This window comes from Saccoglossus kowalevskii, chromosome 12 (assembly GCF_978046115.1).
Source record: "Saccoglossus kowalevskii chromosome 12, keSacKowa6.1, whole genome shotgun sequence".
Classification (NCBI taxonomy): Eukaryota; Metazoa; Hemichordata; class Enteropneusta; family Harrimaniidae; genus Saccoglossus; species Saccoglossus kowalevskii.
Window position 1 is genome coordinate 34425199 of NC_140652.1, and position 20462 is coordinate 34445660.

Below are 20462 nucleotides of genomic sequence, written 5' to 3' on the forward strand. Positions count from 1 at the left end.
TATAGACTCGGACGACTTTTTTTATCGGTCTGAAATCTAGATGACACCAATGGTTTTCATTGAAACCATTCTCATTGAAATACAAAGGACACCATTCCTATTCCGCGAAGCCTCGCGCATCAGTCAGAAATAAATTAGAAGAGGTTTTGTCACTACACGAGCTTTGATTTTGTTACATATATTTGCCATTATAAATAATGAAAAAGCTACTATATATACGCGCTTTCGCTAACTCCAGTGTACCTGTCTTACCTGACTTCAGTCTATATCTTACAAATATGTGAATACAAGCACCGTATACTTGGTTGTCATCGTCACACTTTTAAGTACATGAAGGCTGATACGTAAATGTGTTGGTTTGAAAAGATGTCTGTTTCAAGCTTTACCCTAAATTGCTTGAAATAAATACAAACGCAATACTCATAGGAATTCTGGTTTACTGTGTACAGATTACAGCAGACTCAACTCAGTCGTGTTGGTCCATAAGAACCGCCATAACGCAACAACATGCTAATCAGCCATAATATATTCAGGTCAAAGTTCATTTAGTCCAAACTGAACGAAGATTATAATCTTGTTACAATGGCCAAGTTGAGCCATGCCATCACATATGTGAGGGTTGGAAGGATATTGAGCTGTGCATGAAAGAATGATTTTTGTTTTGATAACATATTTAATAAAACAGTTGAAATACAAACATAACATTCCTTGCAAAAAGATTGTTTAACATTGTTAGATACGGTTTATGCGACCTATGTTCGAGTCCACCAGCAGCGAGTTATATATCATGAAGTCTATATATGACGACTTTGTGCATTGGGGTATAGCTGTCAATAATAAGCGTGAATATCATTGCAATTCCAAAATACTGCAACCGGGACTGTATCCATGACAATATGATATTCTTAGTTAACGAATACTTTTGAACTTAATTTGTCATTGTCACGTAAATATAGAAGAGTTTTTCGACTGAAGTAGAAAATATGGTTCAAACACATTGGGCGGTGAGCTTATTGTTACATTATATTAACAAAACTGCGTAAACCTTAATCTCCTGCATTGCAGCCCTAAAAATACACTCTTGTTGATTAGTTGGAAAGATCCCGTTTCTCTTCAAGTTTTTAATTTTCTCTCCCATCAACTCTTTGTGGTATATTTTCAAAATATGACCACTATCGCCAAAAGCACAATTTCTTTCGTCTTAACGATTAGCGCCGCGTGGTGGCGCTCTATAAGTCACTGAGTTCAGGTTATTCGTGAGAGGATGCTGACGCCGCCGAGAAATGTACACAATGTGAAGGTAACTAGAAGTAACCGGTCTATTATTGTTGCCAGTATCCTCCATTCTGTTTGAATCTGTACATAAAACAGAGAAGGCAAATTGTTAATCACATGCACGAATGGAGCTCGACTATAATGGGTCTCATTTGTATCAAAATTTTGCCAGAAATTGATGCGCACGGTATCATGGCTACAAGAGAATACGACACCACGGACAAATTACAAAATATGTGCCTCTTTGATTTACAAATGTGTCACACTTGAAATAAATATATTGTATTTTTAACTTTCCAGAAATGCTATTGAACTATTTTGTTTTGCCAGTTTTCAAGAAAATTACTTAACCACAAATGTTGATAGTGAAAATTCCTAGACACAGTCAATAAAAACAAGTGTCATCTATTGGTATACAGCGAATATCAACGCGTCGCACACTCTTATATAAATTTTCTGATATGTGGTAAATTATCGTTAGATATTAGTAAACTATGATAACAATCGAATTGCGAATAAAACAATAATAGATGCAAGAAAACAGGTTAGAAACAATATTAATTTTGCTCGACATGGTAAAGTGAAAGACATATGAGTGCACTTGTTTTGATATCGACTGTATATGAGAAGTGTTATGTATTTCTTCGTCACTGACTTCAGTGATTGCATCTGAAGTATATCGTATCGCTGTGTAAGTTCGTCCGGGAATTGGCAACTCATTGTAATGTCAGATTATTAGGGAAGAAAGTTTATTAAACCTGCCCGGCCAAGAAAAAAGAAATAAAACGGCTTCAACAGTGAAATAAGCACCAGCTGCACCACGGGTAGTGAATTATAATTCAGTCGTTTTTTTTTTGTCTGCGCATAATCAACACGGTCTAAAACTGAATATACTATCACATTTTGTCTGGTATCATGCAAAGGTTAGAATATTTTTAAAATCGTATTGTAACCTATCGACACACAAGGCTGGTGGTCGTCAGCATGGCTGGAAGGGAAGGGGTGGGAGGCGAGGGAACGCCAATCTAAATTTAGTTTTTGTGTGAATTATTTGCCTATTTTTCTTCGCCACAAAGATCGAGAAATTCTGGATTGTGTTAGTGATTCCAATTGTATATTTAGACCGTGTTGGTGTATTTGTTCACGAGTGCTTATTTTACGTAATTCAGTGTATCAACCGTGTAATCCACTAGCGGTGATGTAAATCCAAATGACTGAATCTTTGAAAAACACACACACAGGGAAGTTGTTATGTGTCATACCAATAAAGATTGGTTGAAATTTCCCCGTAATACAAATGAATGTTTTAATTAGGACATCTAAAACCGACATTTGTTATTTGTTGCACGATATTCAACTAAACTGTATATTGTGTGAGGTCGGTATATAAATGAATGTATTCGACATATTTCAAGGTGAAATAACCTATGAAATTAACATTCTCATTGTGTATGTCATTATAACATGGGACGTTGCCATATAAACGTCAAACTTTTTAATATTATCATCAAAATGAGTTATTACCAAACAATAGCGTACGTGACTCAATGGAAATAGAAACAATCATTTTGATAACAGAGGTATAAATTTTGGGAATAAACTACTTCACGGGGAGTCTGTTTTTCAATATAGACGGACACTGTGCGGCTATGCATAGAAAGTGGAAGACTATTTCGCAAACGTTTGTAACAATTTGTCAGTGTCACTATTAAATACCGGGATACAACACGTTTGCACCTGATATTAGAGACGGGGTGTCTCACGAGTACCTATCATAAATGAGAGGGGTATCTTACCAGATATATAAGAGGGGGCATCGTTAATCTACTCGATATGGGAGGGGTATCTCAAGACAATAAATATGTCGATAGTACACTGTTAGGCTTTCAATCTTTGTGTTTGTGTCGCTGTCCTATTTTACCCTAAAACATCTGCTTTTAAATTGATAATTTCGCAATGAACAATATCATAGTCTAATAACGTTCATTCAATCGACAGTTTTCGAAGAATGTGTTTATTGTTATAAAATTATCGTACACTAATTTGACAGTGTGATATAGCGCCGTCACACAACGTAAAATCCTGGCCTGTTTGCAGCACCAGTCGGTTACTACGAGAAAGCCATAGAAATGTTTACCTACATCGCGGTATTTAATGAAAGGGTATACATATCAGTGTCTATGGTCTGAAACATACGATGATTGGTCATTCTCGTTCACGACATTTACTCATACATATGCAAATTAACTTACAAATACAAGCTATGTTTTTGTATTTTGCCAGAGTAAGTTTAAAATGTAGCGTAAAATACTTTGACGGGTATAGATGTAGGTCATTGAAAAAACGTGTATCTTTGCACAATAGGGTGAATATTTTTAGTGAAAAAAACACACAAACATTACGGCAATATTTAGTTTCCAGTATATAACAAGTTTCAATAGAATTAAAAAACACCATAAAACTAGCGACCTAACATCTTCTGCGGGATAAATTGACTTGTTTTAATATATTTACCTGTATTGTCTTCTCTTTTGGTAGTGTCCTCCTGAGTAAAACTTCCATATATTTCACTATTTTAGTCGTGTTGACTTCAATTTGCCTCTCTGTTGTCGTGCGAACTTGTTTGTGATAATCAGTCAGTTCACGCATGCGCAATGACAGTTCTGAAATATTTCTTTTTGTTTTTCCTGTATTATTAAAGTTAACCACTTTATATGGACGTCTGTCTTTTACCAAGTTGAGCAACTTGGCTGTTGACGAGTTGTTTTCCAGAAGATTCGCCTCGTCTTCCGGCGTTTCGTGGTCGTCGATGTGCGCTATTATTCTCCTCTCTCTGAAAGCAGTTCGGTTCGCTTTTCTGTAAATAGAGCTTGAGTTTGGGATTCCTGTCGGTCGAACTAGTTTTGTTTCTACAAAAAGGATTTTAGCAAGAACGCGGAAAAAAACCTTCCTTACCCACCCAGGGACGGGTTTCTTCCCACTGGATTGCTGGCACAAGATTGAAACACCTGTTGTCATGGCGACGGATATGCCAATCAGCATCATATTGAATATCAAGTAGGCTGTGAGGTATGGGATCATGTTGGACGTTGGGGGCAGTAGCTCCGTTACTAAGATACTGAAGACGTAGAGAGTCAGCAGTAATGAAATACTAAGGTTTACTTTGTCCGAGGAATCGGACGGCAGGGCGAACACGACCACCGTGAGAACAGCTACCAACACGCATGGCAAGATCAAATTAACCGTGTAATACAGCGGTTTCCGACGAATAGTCAAGTCAAAGATAATACTGGTGTAAGAATCTGGCGTGGCGGTGAAAACTTTTACCATAGTGCGTCCTTTAGCAGCTGATATCTCCCACTCGGAATTGGTGATGAAGTTTTCTCGCGGTACTTCCTCGTTCGACAACATCAACTGAACTTGTCGATCAGCGTACATCCAGAGGCCGAATTCAATCTCGCAAGTCTGTTTGTCGAGCGGGAAATATGTTATATCCATATTGCAGGGTGTTCTTAAAATGGCGGGAACTACCTGAATTACTGTGCCCTCCTTGAACAGATTAGCAGTAAGGCCTCTAATGACGATACGTGGGAAGCCGTCAAACTGATCATCGGCACTGATAACAAGAACGAAAAACAGAATTAGTTTTTTTTAATGAAAACATATGTATCGAACTGAACTTTCGGGGTATAAATCAATTTCACTGTAAACTCTATACAAAATGCCCCAGAAACATTAAAGAGTTTCGTATTGCCCGTACAAATATGCCTTACAAAAATGTGATTTGTCTATAAAACAAAAGCAAATGCTATAATTAATATACGTGTAATATACCAAACTGCTTTTTCCTAGTTACTCCAAGTCATAATAATAATTTCTTGTTAAGATACTGATATGAGAAGCCAAATCACATTAAGTTCACGATTTTGTGTTACATTACATTTGCATTTTATAAGGCTTTGCGTTCGATTCACTGTTCTGCAACTGTAAAATATATTGTGAAATCCACTGTACGTTCTACGAAACAAGTATAGAATTGAACACACACTGCCATGTGTCTATGTCATCACCCTCCCGTCTATTATTGAGCGGATTTACAGAACGTGAATGGTTAAAAACGACTAGATACACGCACTAAATAGGCCGTATGTCAATTAGTAATTACAGAATATACGAAATACAGATAAATGAATAATAAAATCCATTCACTTCTCCACAGGGGCTTTCTATGCAATATATTCTGCCCTTCGTGTCACTCCCGCTTTCACTTGTTATATGTAGTGCAGTTCTTAGGTGGAGAGGCTATACAAACCTGAATTCATGTTCCATATAATGCAGTTCTTATATTAGACAAGCTACACAAACGTAAGGATATGGTGTAGTTTTTATATGAGGGTAGTTACACATTATCAGGGACCTGTTCTGTGCAGTAGTTTTTCACGCGGGAAACTTAATGTACAAATCCAGGAATCTGTATAGTGCAGTTCTCACGCGGACAGACTTTACCAACCTGCAGATATGTTTTTATAGTGCAGTCCTTATACTGTGCAGCGTAAACATACGTAAAGATAATTTCTATAAATTACAGCTTTTTCATGTTTTTTTACGTGAGGGCAGGCTACCCTCATGTACGATTAGAAATGAGTCCTGTGCGATGAGACTACATCCTGTTCTATCCTTCAGTCTGTTACACAATATGGCTGATAATTTAATACATAGTCAACCTTATAAATTGGTCTAATCCACGTGAGTGTAATAACAAATATGTGTATAATTAATTTCACCTGTTTAGAAGCGCCGTATCCGGGCACCACACCGTATCCATGGAGATAACAAGAGATGGAAGGTTCTGATAAGAGGAATTTGATTCCCATGTCAACCGACTGTCGATCCATTGCTACCTCAATCAATGATATGAAAGAGAAAATAAAGCAAACAGCACATCAAGGGATTTGATATTAAACATGTACGAGGGATTACTCGCAGATCCACCTATCTCATCTATTGGCATTATCTTTTTTCTTCTGTCGTGAACGACTCGCTTACGGAGAATGAACCAACAGTGTTAAATTAATCTGGATTCACCGTAATATAACTGTTAATTCATATTGGCAGCAGTGTAGAATGTACTCTGTCTTGTTAAATGCGTTTTATTTACGACCTAGTTTATGAATGCGCTTACAATGCCAGCAATAATCTTAAAATTTAATAGTGCAGTGAAGAAAAGTGCAAGTATTGTTGAAAGTACCAGCGTGATGGCAAGGGACGTCTACTTTACTGAGCTCACTGTGAACTTCCTCATTACTAGTTTCACATTAATTGGCTTCATCGTTATATTTCAGCACAGTGTACTCGCGTATCGCAAACTCCTAACACTGAGAGTAAGGTTCCAGTGTTGGGTTCAATAACACATTAACATAATAGCTGGATGAGAATATAAGGATGTTAGAAGATTTGGATGACTGGAGTAGCCGGGATATCATTGAGCTATAAATCGCATTACCGCAAAGCCTGGGACAAAATGTGTTCTCTTTTTCCAGAAACTGTGCATTCTAGACTTTTAGAAATTTATAAAATTCAAACTAGCATGTTCACATTCGACCTTAAACATTGACGCTATGCACATACCTAGATTATTATTTCCATGAGTTAGCCGATACGTACAAGCTTGGTCAAAATTCAATGATAATTTGTTGTACTGGCTGTCAGTTCGAGAATTATCCAGAAATCTTTACCTTAATTCATAGTGCTTATGTGGAACGAGCTGTCTTATTAAACTTAAAACATGAAGTTACACTCAAAATTAGAATTTTATCTTAAAATTATTTGCTTAAAACTGCCTAATTTTCTTTTCACTCTTTAATTTTTTTAAGTTGCCAGTTTCAAATACGAATAAATGTATCCATAATTTTGTATGTGTGTATTATATAATGTTTGTATTTACGTCGTAATATCTGCTTAATATGGCCTTTTCTTTTTATTGTCTGTTATTTTGCCAATTTCAGTTGCTAATTGCTCATACGGTATTTAATTATCCAGTACTTTTAGTTGTTCTTTTTATGTTAGTTTTTCATCTAGTTTGTATTTTTAACTGGACCCTTGAACTTCGAAAACTAGTTCAGTTAAACTACCTCATCGGTCCCCACAAACAAATAAAAATAACATATGTGCTTCTTCTATATGTAATCTTTTGTTTGACAATATAATATGGTGAAATAAATACAAATACAAATAGTTAAATAAAGAGATTTATGGAGTTGATTGTGTTATGCCCATTTTCATTACAAAACATTTAAATATCCTCTTCTGTGAACATAACTTCAGAGCTGTTATTTCGTTATCTGTACTATCTTGATGGATATCGGCTGCGTGCACACAGCAGTGACATTGACAATACCAACCATGATGTAGCACAGTGTACTTGAACTAGTGCATAAACGTCCACTGGTGTTATCAAACCAATGTGTCATACATAATGAAGGTCATGTCTCCCACATCGCACGTGCAGATAACTAGCTATCTATATACTACGCGATAACACACGTGATAATCAAATATTCCTGCGTCACTGCCTGATTCAGATAAAACTTATATATGGTAATACGGCAACACTCAATGTCAGCACTCGTTGAACCAATCACACACAAATCATATTGCTATATCTAAGACTCGTCGCCTGATTGCGATGACATTCAGCCATAAAACAAACAACATCCAAATTAATCACTTTCAAAGTAAAGCAATTGATAGTTTAATTATCCCGTTACAGCTTTTCAATTTTAATTTATTTCAACTATAATTATGTACAAATATCGTGTTTTAGGTATCATCATATAGTTCATACAATCTGAATTACCTGCACAGATTATACCTTCAAAACAAAATAATGCAATAAATTAATGCCACGCTTTTCAAAAAATACACACTGGATTGGTTGCTAAAGATTATTTTTACAACTAAGAATAATGATGGTATGATGGTATTTAATCATACACATACGCAATTAATGACAGTTTCTGGTATTATGGCCTCGTTTCAGACCAGATCGGAAATGGAGGAGCTTTCCAGCCTCAGTTTTATAATGATTCCATTGTGTTACAAAATGAATGATGTGTTTTGTAAAATTAATCACAATGACTTAAATTGTGTATATTGGGATTTGAAATGCGAAAAAAAGCATCTGTAATTAAATCACAAAACAGCAAGGCCAGATTACGCATGTGACTGATAACGTAATAGCAACAGACTTTTAACTCGTTAATCATCAGATGGAATGATTGCAAAACAATCTGTGACAACATCGTCTAAAATACACGGACTTTCATGTAATTGACGCTAATGGAAATGTTATGAATTAATTTTATCCGCAAACAAATACTTAAAGTGTTGAGTCATATCTCAGTCAGGGTGTGTCTCTCTAGAACATGGAGTTAGGTCAGTTAGGCGGCGGGAGTGGTGGTAAGATATTAAATACAACCGTTGGAATGGATTCACGGATGGTGTTTGTGGGTATTGCGTTCAAAGGACCTGGGTTATTCAAATATTATGGCTGACGATTTGTAGCTGTTAATACGTGACACATTTCTTATCAATAAAACGTAAATGTGTCTAGTTTATAATATATTTCAGTGAAATGTACAATGATGATTGTGCTGTCCTCACACATACATTTTTGAACTTTCAACACAGAATACACAAACATAGCCGAAACCGTCATTCATGTCATTAACATTACTCGATAAAAGTAATTTCAGTTAAGCCATTACTTTTTAGGTGATTATTGAAATGACTTTCATTTGAGGCTATTTAATGCAGTCGTTTTTTTATTATTTGCGCTCACCAGGGCTGTCACTGATTTTACGAGTTCAATATATACTATATTTTACAACCCGAAATGATTACTTGAAAATGACGTCTAGATTGTGAATAACAAATTCAAAAAAAGAAATATATTGACGAGAGAGGGACCAGCGTTTACAAAGTGGATAGTTCAATAAAGCTTTATAAGTAGCTCTTTGGCAACGGTAGTGACATCATGTGCCCTAAATGACAATCACGGTCAGGGTGACGCATGCAAAGAGAAAAGCCAATGGCGATTTGAAAAATATACATCACATTTACACTGTTAATGTTAGTATATACCACTCAACTGGCTGCTAAGAATCACGTCATCACGTATATGTTTCCAAACGGTAGAAATCTTAAATCTTAAAGCATTTCCATACACATTGCCGTATCACAATGTATTCATACTATACAAAGGATGATAATATCAGCGTCATTCCTTGAAAACGTCAACAAAGAACGTCAGTCTAACTGCGTACAACAACTCAGAACGATGTGACCTAAAAGAAGCTGACAACCTCGGCAATATTTGTACATTGATATCGATTGATAAAGTAATTCAACTGTACATCTGCAGTGCTATAATAATACAACTTAACGTGCATAGAGGGAGATATAAAATTATTTGACTTCCTCAGAAATCAATACAACGAGGTCACAATATTGTCGATAACTTTCTTATGTTGTTTACGACATAGTTATACAGAATATTCACTTGCAATTGCGATTAGGACTGAGACATGATTTCACCCGAGAGTGACTAGATTTGAATATTGTGTATTTAAAAGTACATACATTGCTGACGGGAACGTGTCTCATTGCATGTATTGTGTTGTTTTATGTATTTTAGTATTATCCTCCGTTAGTATAATTACTTTTATCTAACAATACTGAGACGGGTCACTTTAAATCACAGGTGATATCGATTCACGTATGATTGAATATGCACGCTAGCTAATGTACACATTAAAGGCGTTGTATAATATTGCCAACGTTTCGATGTAGTTTTCAAAATAAACTGAGAAACCAATGTCTATACTGCTAACTCATTATCGTATTATGGTTGCGCTGTATCCTATATATTTATTACCATTTTCATGAATGCGTTTTATGAATTTGTAATTTCTGTTTCACTGATACAACGTAATATGGATTTATTTGACATATGTACGTGCGGTTACAAACCAAAGTATAAAACATCAACACCATGTAGAAGTAGTCAGGATTCTCGACAAAGCCAACCCGTAATATATTTCCCCAATGTTACAAAGGTCAATAATTCCCTCAGTGGCGTTAGTTGTGAATAATTTAACGAGAAGTCAGCTTAATCTATTATACTTTGCAGACAAGAAAACTCATCGAATTATTCAATAATTTATTTTACCTTTATTTTCTTTGTTTACTGAATGTAGCAAATTGACCTTTCCTTATAGGCCTAAAAATATTTATCATGCTATTATTATTATAAAATTCTTTAGTTTCTCAATTTGACGGAGACATTGCAAGTGTTTTATTGTACAAACTTAATTAGGTTACAATTACGTATAATAAAGCGTGTCACTCACCTGATACAACCAAATTCTTGTCGTAATAATTTGATTTTTTTCATCCTAAGAAATAGAAAGTACAATCGTGTAACAAATGACCTCATTTAGAGGGTATGTTGACACACATAATGATGTAGTGGCAGCTATGCCATGGGTTGAACAATTGAGTAGTAATAGTCAGAATGACACTTGCTGTCAGATGCACGAAATTAAATATAAATTGATAGCAACGACACCCAATTGTTTAAAAGGACGTTCACCTGTCTCTGCTACAAACGGTCAAATGATAATAGCGGAGTGTTAATTAATGTGACAGGAAATGATTGCATGTGGCTTTGATGAATGGATTTTCCCAATTGTACGTCTCCACCTACAAAAGCCTTTGTGAAACTTTATGATTGATATAATATAAATCACGTCGTGGATCGGGTAATAATTCAAAGGCATATCAATCGTAACCTGCCAATCAATCATTCATTCATTATTACAACCTCGTACTCAGACAACGTATCCCTTATTCTTACAATGTACAAAACATTTTAAATCATATATATTTAACACTTACCACATCGATTAGTTGGTTCAATGTCATATATAACTGAACTGGTACTGAGTCGTTTGTTTTGCCGATTGGCCTCGTGGCTTTAGAATAATTTGTGAACAAAAACTGCATTAGTTCGTCTTCAGCAGACTTGTGTCCACCTGCGAAAATAATTGCATGTAACCGTGATGTGAATTTCACGAAGGAATTGATCACCCGTGACCAGGTTTAACCAAATATGTACACGTTTCTTCTCAGGGGAGCTAATTCACTGAACATACAAATTCCTTTCAGATGTTACTGGAATGCAAGAAATTACCGTGAAAACAAAACATGAAGCCATTGTAGCATCATTTCAGAGTAAGCTGATTACAATTTTTCTGTGAGGTGTAATTACACTTTTGCCCAAAGAACTATCCTTATCCATAGATACCTTAATATCCTGAAATTATAAAGACATAGTGCCTATACACACAAATAGAAGATAACATTTAATATTAAACTACAGAGAACTGCCGTGTACTACATTATATGACAACATTGTAATGAATAGATAATGAACCTGCAGTAAATGAAATATATTATTAGCATAAATTTGGCAAAATGCATCGTGCAAGAGGCTTAGTGATCATTGACGCTGCAGGTCGGCGTCTTCTACGCCGATCTAACGCATATCGCGCAAGGAGTGCCATTTCGAATTCATTGGACGTTCGGCACGTTTTCACTGATATAATAAATCTTTACTAAATAATGATAAATAAAACGTAGAGACATCTTAGAAATGAGCTGATCCAAACATTGTGCACTCAGCATTCAGTTTACACTGATAATTCCTTGTTCGGAAGGCGTTCTACGCGTGATTTTATCGCGCTCAAGTACGTTCTATTCCAAGTTAGTTAAAGCCTGAAGTAGTGCGGGAAATTTCAAACTTTAAACTCAAATTTGATCATCATTATTATTTGTTAGTTTTTGCTGTATATAACATTAATACATATGTGTCAGACAGTATTCGAATAAAATCATGACTATGTTTGCTGTAAACATTGCAGTGATGCGTTGTTTATTTTGTTTGTGTCCCATAGCATGTTGGTCGTTTGCTGTTGCTTGCGACTTCGACGGTAACAGCTTCCAAAATAAACCAGTTTCATCGCAATTATAAACTGGTTCGTCAAAATAACCACCTTCATAGATAATTTCTTTCAGTTTTTTGGGAAAAGTTCTGACAACGTCCATGTTCGCAGATCGAGCTTTGCCTTGGATTGAGACTGCGTGTTTAGCGTGTCTTCTTTGCCATCGCAAAAACCACCCTGAACTGGCCTCAAATTCAAAGTCGTCGTATCTGAGTTGCGTGCTTTGCATTGGGTGATGGGACCTGAGAGTGGAGTTCCGACAGACCGTTCCTGAAGAAACGTAAACAGCTTTATCGATGTCAACATTGTCGGACAATTTCGCACGTTTTTCTGTTCAGTCCCGCCTCTTGGTCAACTTTGAAAACAAATGTACTCTTCCTTTTTACCCACCCACAAATAGTGGGCTCACCCACTGCTAGATCACGTGCAACCCTTAACTTGGTTTCACCTCTTCTTGACACGGTCGATCGCTGTGAGTTTATGGCATACGAACAGACTGGATAGCTTTCGCTTTGACATGCTGCTCAGTTAAGAAATATATATCAGATAATGAATTCAACTCATTGTAGCGAGTTTTATAGAGGTATACCAAAATGGGACCGGCCGAAAAGCACGTACGGTCACTACTCGACACCCCTGTTGACACGTTGAGTAAGGCCACGTCACCCATTGAATCTCAGCAATTGACGGGCAGTAGGTGTTAAGTTGTCTCTTTAACGGTTAGTTAAAAAAACTATACCACGAAACATTAGTCTTTATACTTCAAAACTGCTGTCAAAACACAATAGAAATTTTAGGAGCCATCCAAGTACCCGCGACTTAGCCGAATCGCGACTTACCGAGGCGCGACTTAGCGAGGGGTCACTGTATTCCACCCAGCAAACAACATTTCACTAAAATATGTGAGTCAAAAGCAACTTAAATTGTGAAAAGCATTATCAAGCTTCGTGAATAAACACTATTGTAAAAAAGCGACAAAGCGCATTTTTGCCAAAACCGGCTAGTAAGGCGTCATATGACACATATCTGTGCCGAGACAGCGCTTCCTGTGACGACACAATGGCATAGCGATTATAATACTAGTAACTGTATAAATATTGATATCTGATATGATTAGTATTCAACGCAGAGGGCGTGTATGAGTCGAATTACTGGTACGTACTATCAAGCAAAACATGCGATGCATGTATATACATGTGATACACGTGTTAATTTCGTGTTTACTGAAAGAAATTAAAAGTCTCATCTGGTTGGCAGCGCTCGAGAATATTACCCGCACCATAGTAATTCCTTTGCAAGGCCTCAGCGACAGTTACGTAGACCCAACAAACAATGTCACACACTAGAATCACGTACATGTCTATCCTTCACATAGGCACCACTTACAAGAAAAGGTCATGCTATTATTAACTGAGTAATCATTTTTTATTAAAATCAAAACATGCAGCGTACATGGCATTTGAACAATATCTTTGTATCCCAGGCTGCGCCTATCGATCGATTTTTATGTTACGCATATATTAGACACGTTGTACTAATTGCGAGATTTTAATTGGCTAACACGTTTATTTGATTATGCATACTGTAACCGATGGAAGTTATCCGTCGCTGGAAAAACCGTTTGGACGTGTTTTGCCACGAACGAGTTTGAATTTGCTAAGATTTTAAACTGTGCGACACGTGATATTCGAACATTTTAAAACAGAAGCAAAAACAATGCGTATAATGTATAATGTCGTGACCCGATGGTAAACAAAAAATGACCAGGTATAAACAAATTATTCACACAACCGGTTGACGAAAGTTTGCAAGTGCTAAACTAATGTAATACACTATGCAAACGACAAAGTGCGATTATTGCGCACAGTAACTAGATCATCTTCGACTCTCCCATTAAAAAAAATAATACATTTTATGTGCGCATCTGTTTGAACATCTACGTCTTCTAATAATAAATTGGTTACAAGAATGTCACAATGTACGCGTTTGTTAGTACGGTCACCGTCCTGTCTTAGCAATCACGTAATATTTGCGCCTAATAAAAGTACAATGTATACTGCGTTGACACCATAAACCGACATTTGAAATACTATTTTATTTATCGGGACTGATTTTAATGTTCTGTTAATTAATTGAGTGGAACAATTTGAAAGCATTACATTGGTATCAGATACAACTATAAAAGTTTATAAATGTTATACAAATGTGAAGCGGTAGCTTGAACTGTGAAATTGTTTAAATTTGTTGCCATTAATCAGTCTAATTGTATGAACAGCTAACAGCTAAGGTCACACAGTAAAATTGTATTTGCGTATTTGACGACTTTTCGAATGTTAGAGTATGGCTACAAACATTCCATATATGACATAATCCGAGCTGCATATGTCTCGTATACTGAAGACGAAATATAGTTTAACGTTACAAATGTAATTAAATTGTATTGTACAAATCCCAACGTGCGTTATATTTTATACAATGAATTGAATCTCGCCATAACCCGTGTTGCTGTTCGAAGGTTGATATTGATATAAGTACATCAATATATATATATATATATATGTATTATTATTATTATTATTATTATTATTATTATTCAATGCTGTTGCCAGAAAAAAATACATGATAGTTTGATAAATATTGTTATTGGCCTCTCTCGGCGTATTTCTTGCTGCTGACGTCATGTGTCTTACTTGGTCTCTGACGTCATAGCATCCGAGACACTTAGATTGTTGTAAACGATAAACGACGGGTGGCACTTTTGAATGCTTTTCCACACTGGGGATAAAGTTTGAAAGAACGCTTGCGTTTTGGTTCACATTTTTATCTCGCTTACTACCGCATTGTTCATTTCCAGATTAATAAAACAATTATTGCCATCGGTCAATATCAAACAATATAGCCCACAAGTTGGCCACAGTCTTTGGTGCCGACTAATAACAGCAACTTAAGTTCCCAGGCGAGGCCGATAACTGTATAAGTAATGCCATTATAATAAAATATGTTTATATATTTGGAGTAGTAACTATTTTCACTTCTGGTCCAGTTAAACTTAAAGGAAACAACATAATGAACCCTCAAGAAAAAGCTCCACAAATGTAGAGTGCAAATTACAGTTTTTTTATATCACTATTCATCCTCTAGATATTCAACTTTCCATCAGTATTATGTAGTCAGCCATCTTGATTCTCAAGCAAAGGATTATGGGTAGAGTATGACATCATAGAATCTGTTTTCAGAAATTGGGAAAATAATTTTATCTATAACATGAGCAATACTGATCCGAATTTTTTTCAAATTTTCGTTGTGCATATTATTCATGTATACAATTATAGTAATGTAAATTAAAATGCCATGGTATTAAAATACCAATGCCACGATTATTTACTTTGAAATAATATTTTCGTATTGATTGTTTTTGGTTACTTCGTCGTCGTGTAGTTTAGTGTCTCAGACTTCCCGGATTGCGTAAAACGGATGTGATTTTGACACGGAAAATGCCTAGGCTAAATTATTTGTTGAGTGATAGACGCTTCGGTATGTGCACTCTAACTTGCACCACATAGACCTAAGGGGAAAGCAAATGAGGTGACTTTGCGCAAATGTACGTTCAATGTCTCTACAGTAATCACAGTTTTCATCTCTCGCTTATCATAATACACTCAAAAGAGATTTACTCGAGTTCTCCACCAAGGGCAAACAACCGATTTCAGACAGTTTTGTGTGCTTCATATGCCGTAAATTGTGTTTTTTTTTGGGGGGGGGGAGTCTTGCCGATAACGATTTGGTCGCAATTTCCGAATCTATCGCCGAGGTAATTAGAACGAACTCGATTTTTTTCAACTACTGCTCATAAAATATTAGCATAACAATGTTTTTCCTCCTTTGTCGCCAAATTTATTTACCATTGACTTTTCCCCACACCAGAATGGGAAACGATGGAAACACCAGTTACATCACTTACGAAGAATGTTTATTCGATTCGATTGATATTGAGTGTTGATTTCGATTAATTTCTATTAATCATATCGCTGCTGTGGACGGCGATGGCTGGCAGTTTGTTGTGCTTCTGCGGTTTTCTTGGCACGGATAGCTTATATTTTGTTGTCTGTCTTTTTAATATTCTGACGTTTATACCAGTCAGACACTGACAGTAAGTAAGTAAGTAAACGGTTCGGAAAATATACTAGATGGGACTTTGAATCACAGATAGGCTCCGAAGATAGCGTCATCATACAACATCAATGAACGAAATTCACATTACAATTTATGTTTCCAAATAATCCTATACTTATGATGTAGAACACGGCATAGCAAAACACAGCGGATAGGGAAAATACATTATTATGGCAAGGGAAAATAATGCTTCCTTTGGCCCAGGTTATATAATCACAATTCCCTTATTAAAATTGCATTTTGTGAATGAACATGTATGTATTAAAATACGTACACATCAAAACTTCAAATGCAAACATAGTACACATGCAAAGTAAACAAAATTATCGAGGGTGATTTTGGATTTGTTAATTGATGGTGAGAATTGCAAAGCCGGTATATAACATTTTGTAAATATCACTGACCACGGAAGGCGCCTATTGCGAAATGTCTTTAGGATTACACACATTATACAATACAGAAAGGACACCAAATATTAACCAGGCTTTTCAGGATGAAAATCGAACTATTTTCAAATTAAGGCAAAAAATTAAATGTGTACAACAGCAAAAAAAAACTTTATTTTCTTTTTTTAATAAAAAAACAACTAAATTTCACTCCAAGGAGATTATTAGGGGAAGTGATTCTAATCTAAACCAATTAGATAATTCAAACAAACCTGATAGTTATCAAAACTCAGCTGCCAATTAATATGACAATTCTTTATAATAATAGACAATCGTTCTGGGGATTATTAAGTTTTAATAAACAATATTCAACTCTCCTTCTGTAACACCAATAATAACATTATTTATAGTATGTCACTAAGCAGTATAACAAGAATACGTGATGCAAAGCACAATCTATAAATGGTCAAATGTTCCTTGGTCAAAGTAAGAAACTAGGGGGCAATATCAGAGCATGGGTCAACTACCCAACTTATAAGGACAGCTCCTATGAATGGTATTCCCAGAAGCTAATAGTATCATAATACTTTTATATATAAAATTGTTTCAACAATAATATTAACTGCCTATTAAATATTCCAAACGTTACAAACTCATAGTATAGGTCACCGACCGATTACTTTATACTTATTTAATTACGTCATTACGGTGCAATTCAGAGATACAGCTGACGTGCGTCCAATAATAGCAAAAGATTTGAAGATTATTTGTTGAATATTTTTATTAATATAGTGATCGTCGTCTTGAACATTTGCAAAACAAATTTAGAGGTAATTATACAGTTATTCTGGTGGCGCTAACTACTCATTATAAATATTTGATTGATTGATTGATTGATTGATTCATTCATTCATTCATTCATTCATTCATTCATTCATTCATTCATTCATTCACCGATTCAGATTTACTTGATAACATATTCTAAATAGCATACTTATCATTAACGCACCGTTAGGCAGTGAACAAATGTTAATTGTTACTGTTAACAAATCGACGATGTATACTCAAAATATTCAAATACTTCAAATCAATATTAAACTGTACCACGTGATAAATTAATACTTGGCCTAATTGTCGTACATTGCGATGAATTGCGATCCCGTCAATTAACGAGGTAAAAAGTTTCTGTAAGTCGAAGACAAAAACGTCACTGTTAAATTAACGCATTACGTACTTATACACGCGATGTGGTTATTTAGTGTGGTGTCACGCGTAGCCATAGCAACACCCATTTTACCGAGGTTATGGATTCCATAACTACACGTATCGCATTATCCACTACATGTGTTCACATGATGTGATAATATATGTAATATAGTCACATATTTCCTATCAACATCACACATAGTTCATAACAGTACCACATATTCATAGAAGAACAATTCGCAGAGAGGGAGATCACGTGGCACAACTAGATGAAGCCGACCCAGAAAAAACAACAATATGGCTATCTATTGATTCATGCCGTAACCATGGTAGCGTATAATACTAATTATAACTCGCTCTTCTGTAGTCTGTTAACAATTTACACCAATTTTACATGACGCACACTTTAGTCAGAATCGTACATGAGAAGATACAGTCTGACATGGTCAGACAGATACGTCTGATCCGATAGTAGTCAATCGTCTAGAGCTTTCATTGTACGTGTTATTAAAGGTAGAGTAGGCGATTATGGTAGATGCACGGCATGTATACATGTAATTAGACGAACAATTATATCCACATAGGATGCCTTAATTGCAGTATTTTAGGACTGGCTCGTATCCTCTTATACAGCATATAACGTGTCCTGGGTAGAATCACTGATACTAATCGCGAATTTCTGGATCAGACAATTCCCGTTACCTTGGTAACTTAATCAAAATATATGCAATAGTCCCAGTCACACATGTAGGTTATTAAGTTATTTAATTAACCCAGACATCTAGACGAACAGCGTGGGTTATCTCACACGAAATAATTAGTAAATATAGAAACCCAATAATGGTTAACTTTATTTATTAATCAGTAGGGGTCCGTGCGATCTGATTACGTAACTATTGTCAGGTTACACATGCAGATTATACTTAAGCGTTATCAATTCACCGATGGCGTACACATCTAACCCCACAAGATGGACCCATCCTTGTATGCTCTCATCACTAAAATAAATAACAAAATAATGAAAATGATTTTGATTGGAGTTACTTATTCGAAAGTTAAACTCCATGTACGTTATCTCGGTTATATCCTAGGCAACGTATTTTATGTTGACTGTGTCACTCATGTTTTGGTCGGCCATTTTGTAAATGTCGTACTCGCAGCCACACGAATGTTACCAGTATAGTAGTATCATTAATAAATGTAAAAAACAGAAAAAGCAAAAAAGACAGGGAATGTTATTTCATTGACAGTTTATTGTCAACACTGCCCAACGACGAGATACTTCTGTTCAAGAACAAGGCATATTAACGTATTGTTTGTCGTGAAAATAGGAATTATTGGCGGTAATTGCTGAGCCAATTTAGTCAACTTGCTGGGCGAGCTCGAATAATCAATCACTGAATGTCTTTGAAAAGGGATAGCCAATTAATCCGTATTCACGCAGCACTAATTTTAATTATGAAATTATAGGACATATTCACGCGTGTGGTGCGTTGTTCTAATTTGTGTAGAAGCGACCGCCTTGCATCTAATTTTAACATGACATTCCAATTCATAATAAGTTAGAGATTAAAACTGACTACTCGGTAATATATTGTACTGCAATGGGTAGACATCACTTTGGAATTCGTGGCTTAAAAAAATCACATTGAAATTAATAATTGAATAAAATATTTTTGTCTAATATTTATGTTTCAACTAACATTGTCAAGGCTGTCGTACATTTGGTTTTCATCGTTGAGTTAGGCAGCCATTTTCCGAATACATAAATTCACGTTACACTATTTCTGAATTTGAACCTCAATTCGTGGATTATTTAGTTGAAAGCCTCACTGTAAAATCGAACCAAATCGATCAGGTGGAAAATGGGCTAGATAATCCACTGTTATACACACAGCACGGATGACCTGTCAACGATCTACTACACAGTAATCGTTGATTTATTTTACACAAGTGATGACGACTACAGTAAAACAAAGAATTAATCACGTAAAATGTGAACTATACACACCTGATGCGAGCGCTATGCTAATAGCCAGGATGATGAGTGGAACGACTGCTCGCTTCATGTAACCCGCCATTGATCAATCTTTGTTGCTGACACACTGCAATAGTACAAGAAGTGACGATGTCAATACAAGCTCGTCCACGTGTTCTGTTTTTAAATGTGTTCATGGTCTGCCCGCTGAGCAGAATATATCCGCTAAGAATCGGGTTCACTCTCGATATAAACAGATCTGTACCAGTCGAGGAGTCATCTTGCCGTGTATACATATGATGGTGGCTATGATCACAGACCGTCAACTTTAACCCGTGACGATGTCGTGCTTTACGCTGGGTACCCCTCCAACAAGCTGTT

The 20462-nt window shown here is 35.9% G+C and overlaps 1 protein-coding gene across 1 annotated transcript; it reads right to left on the minus strand.

Annotated features, from left to right (window-relative positions):
- Positions 1-419: 419 nt before the first annotated feature.
- Positions 420-20203, minus strand: LOC102807203 (neuronal acetylcholine receptor subunit beta-3-like). The gene is made up of 6 exons (XM_085506242.1): positions 20115-20203; positions 11233-11369; positions 10686-10730; positions 6060-6172; positions 3790-4891; positions 420-1356 (listed from the first exon to the last, which is right to left on the minus strand). Exons 1-6 carry the CDS (start codon positions 20182-20184, stop codon positions 1246-1248), a joined length of 1578 nt encoding a protein of 525 aa, XP_085362368.1. The 5' UTR covers positions 20185-20203; the 3' UTR covers positions 420-1245.
- Between the last annotated feature and the right edge of the window lie 259 nt (positions 20204-20462).

What these genes read in the sequence shown, in the direction of transcription:
- LOC102807203 (XM_085506242.1), bottom strand. Translation starts at nt 20,184, where the DNA reads ATGGCGGGTTACATGAAGCGAGCAGTCGTTCCACTCATCATCCTGGCT. An exon ending in GATACGGCGCTTCTAAACAG is followed by an intron (nt 4,892 to 6,059) that starts GTGAAATTAATT and finishes TCTTGTTATCAG; the next exon opens with TGCCGATGATCAGTTTGACG. An exon ending in CAAAAGAGAAGACAATACAG is followed by an intron (nt 1,357 to 3,789) that starts GTAAATATATTA and finishes TTTTATGTACAG; the next exon opens with ATTCAAACAGAATGGAGGAT.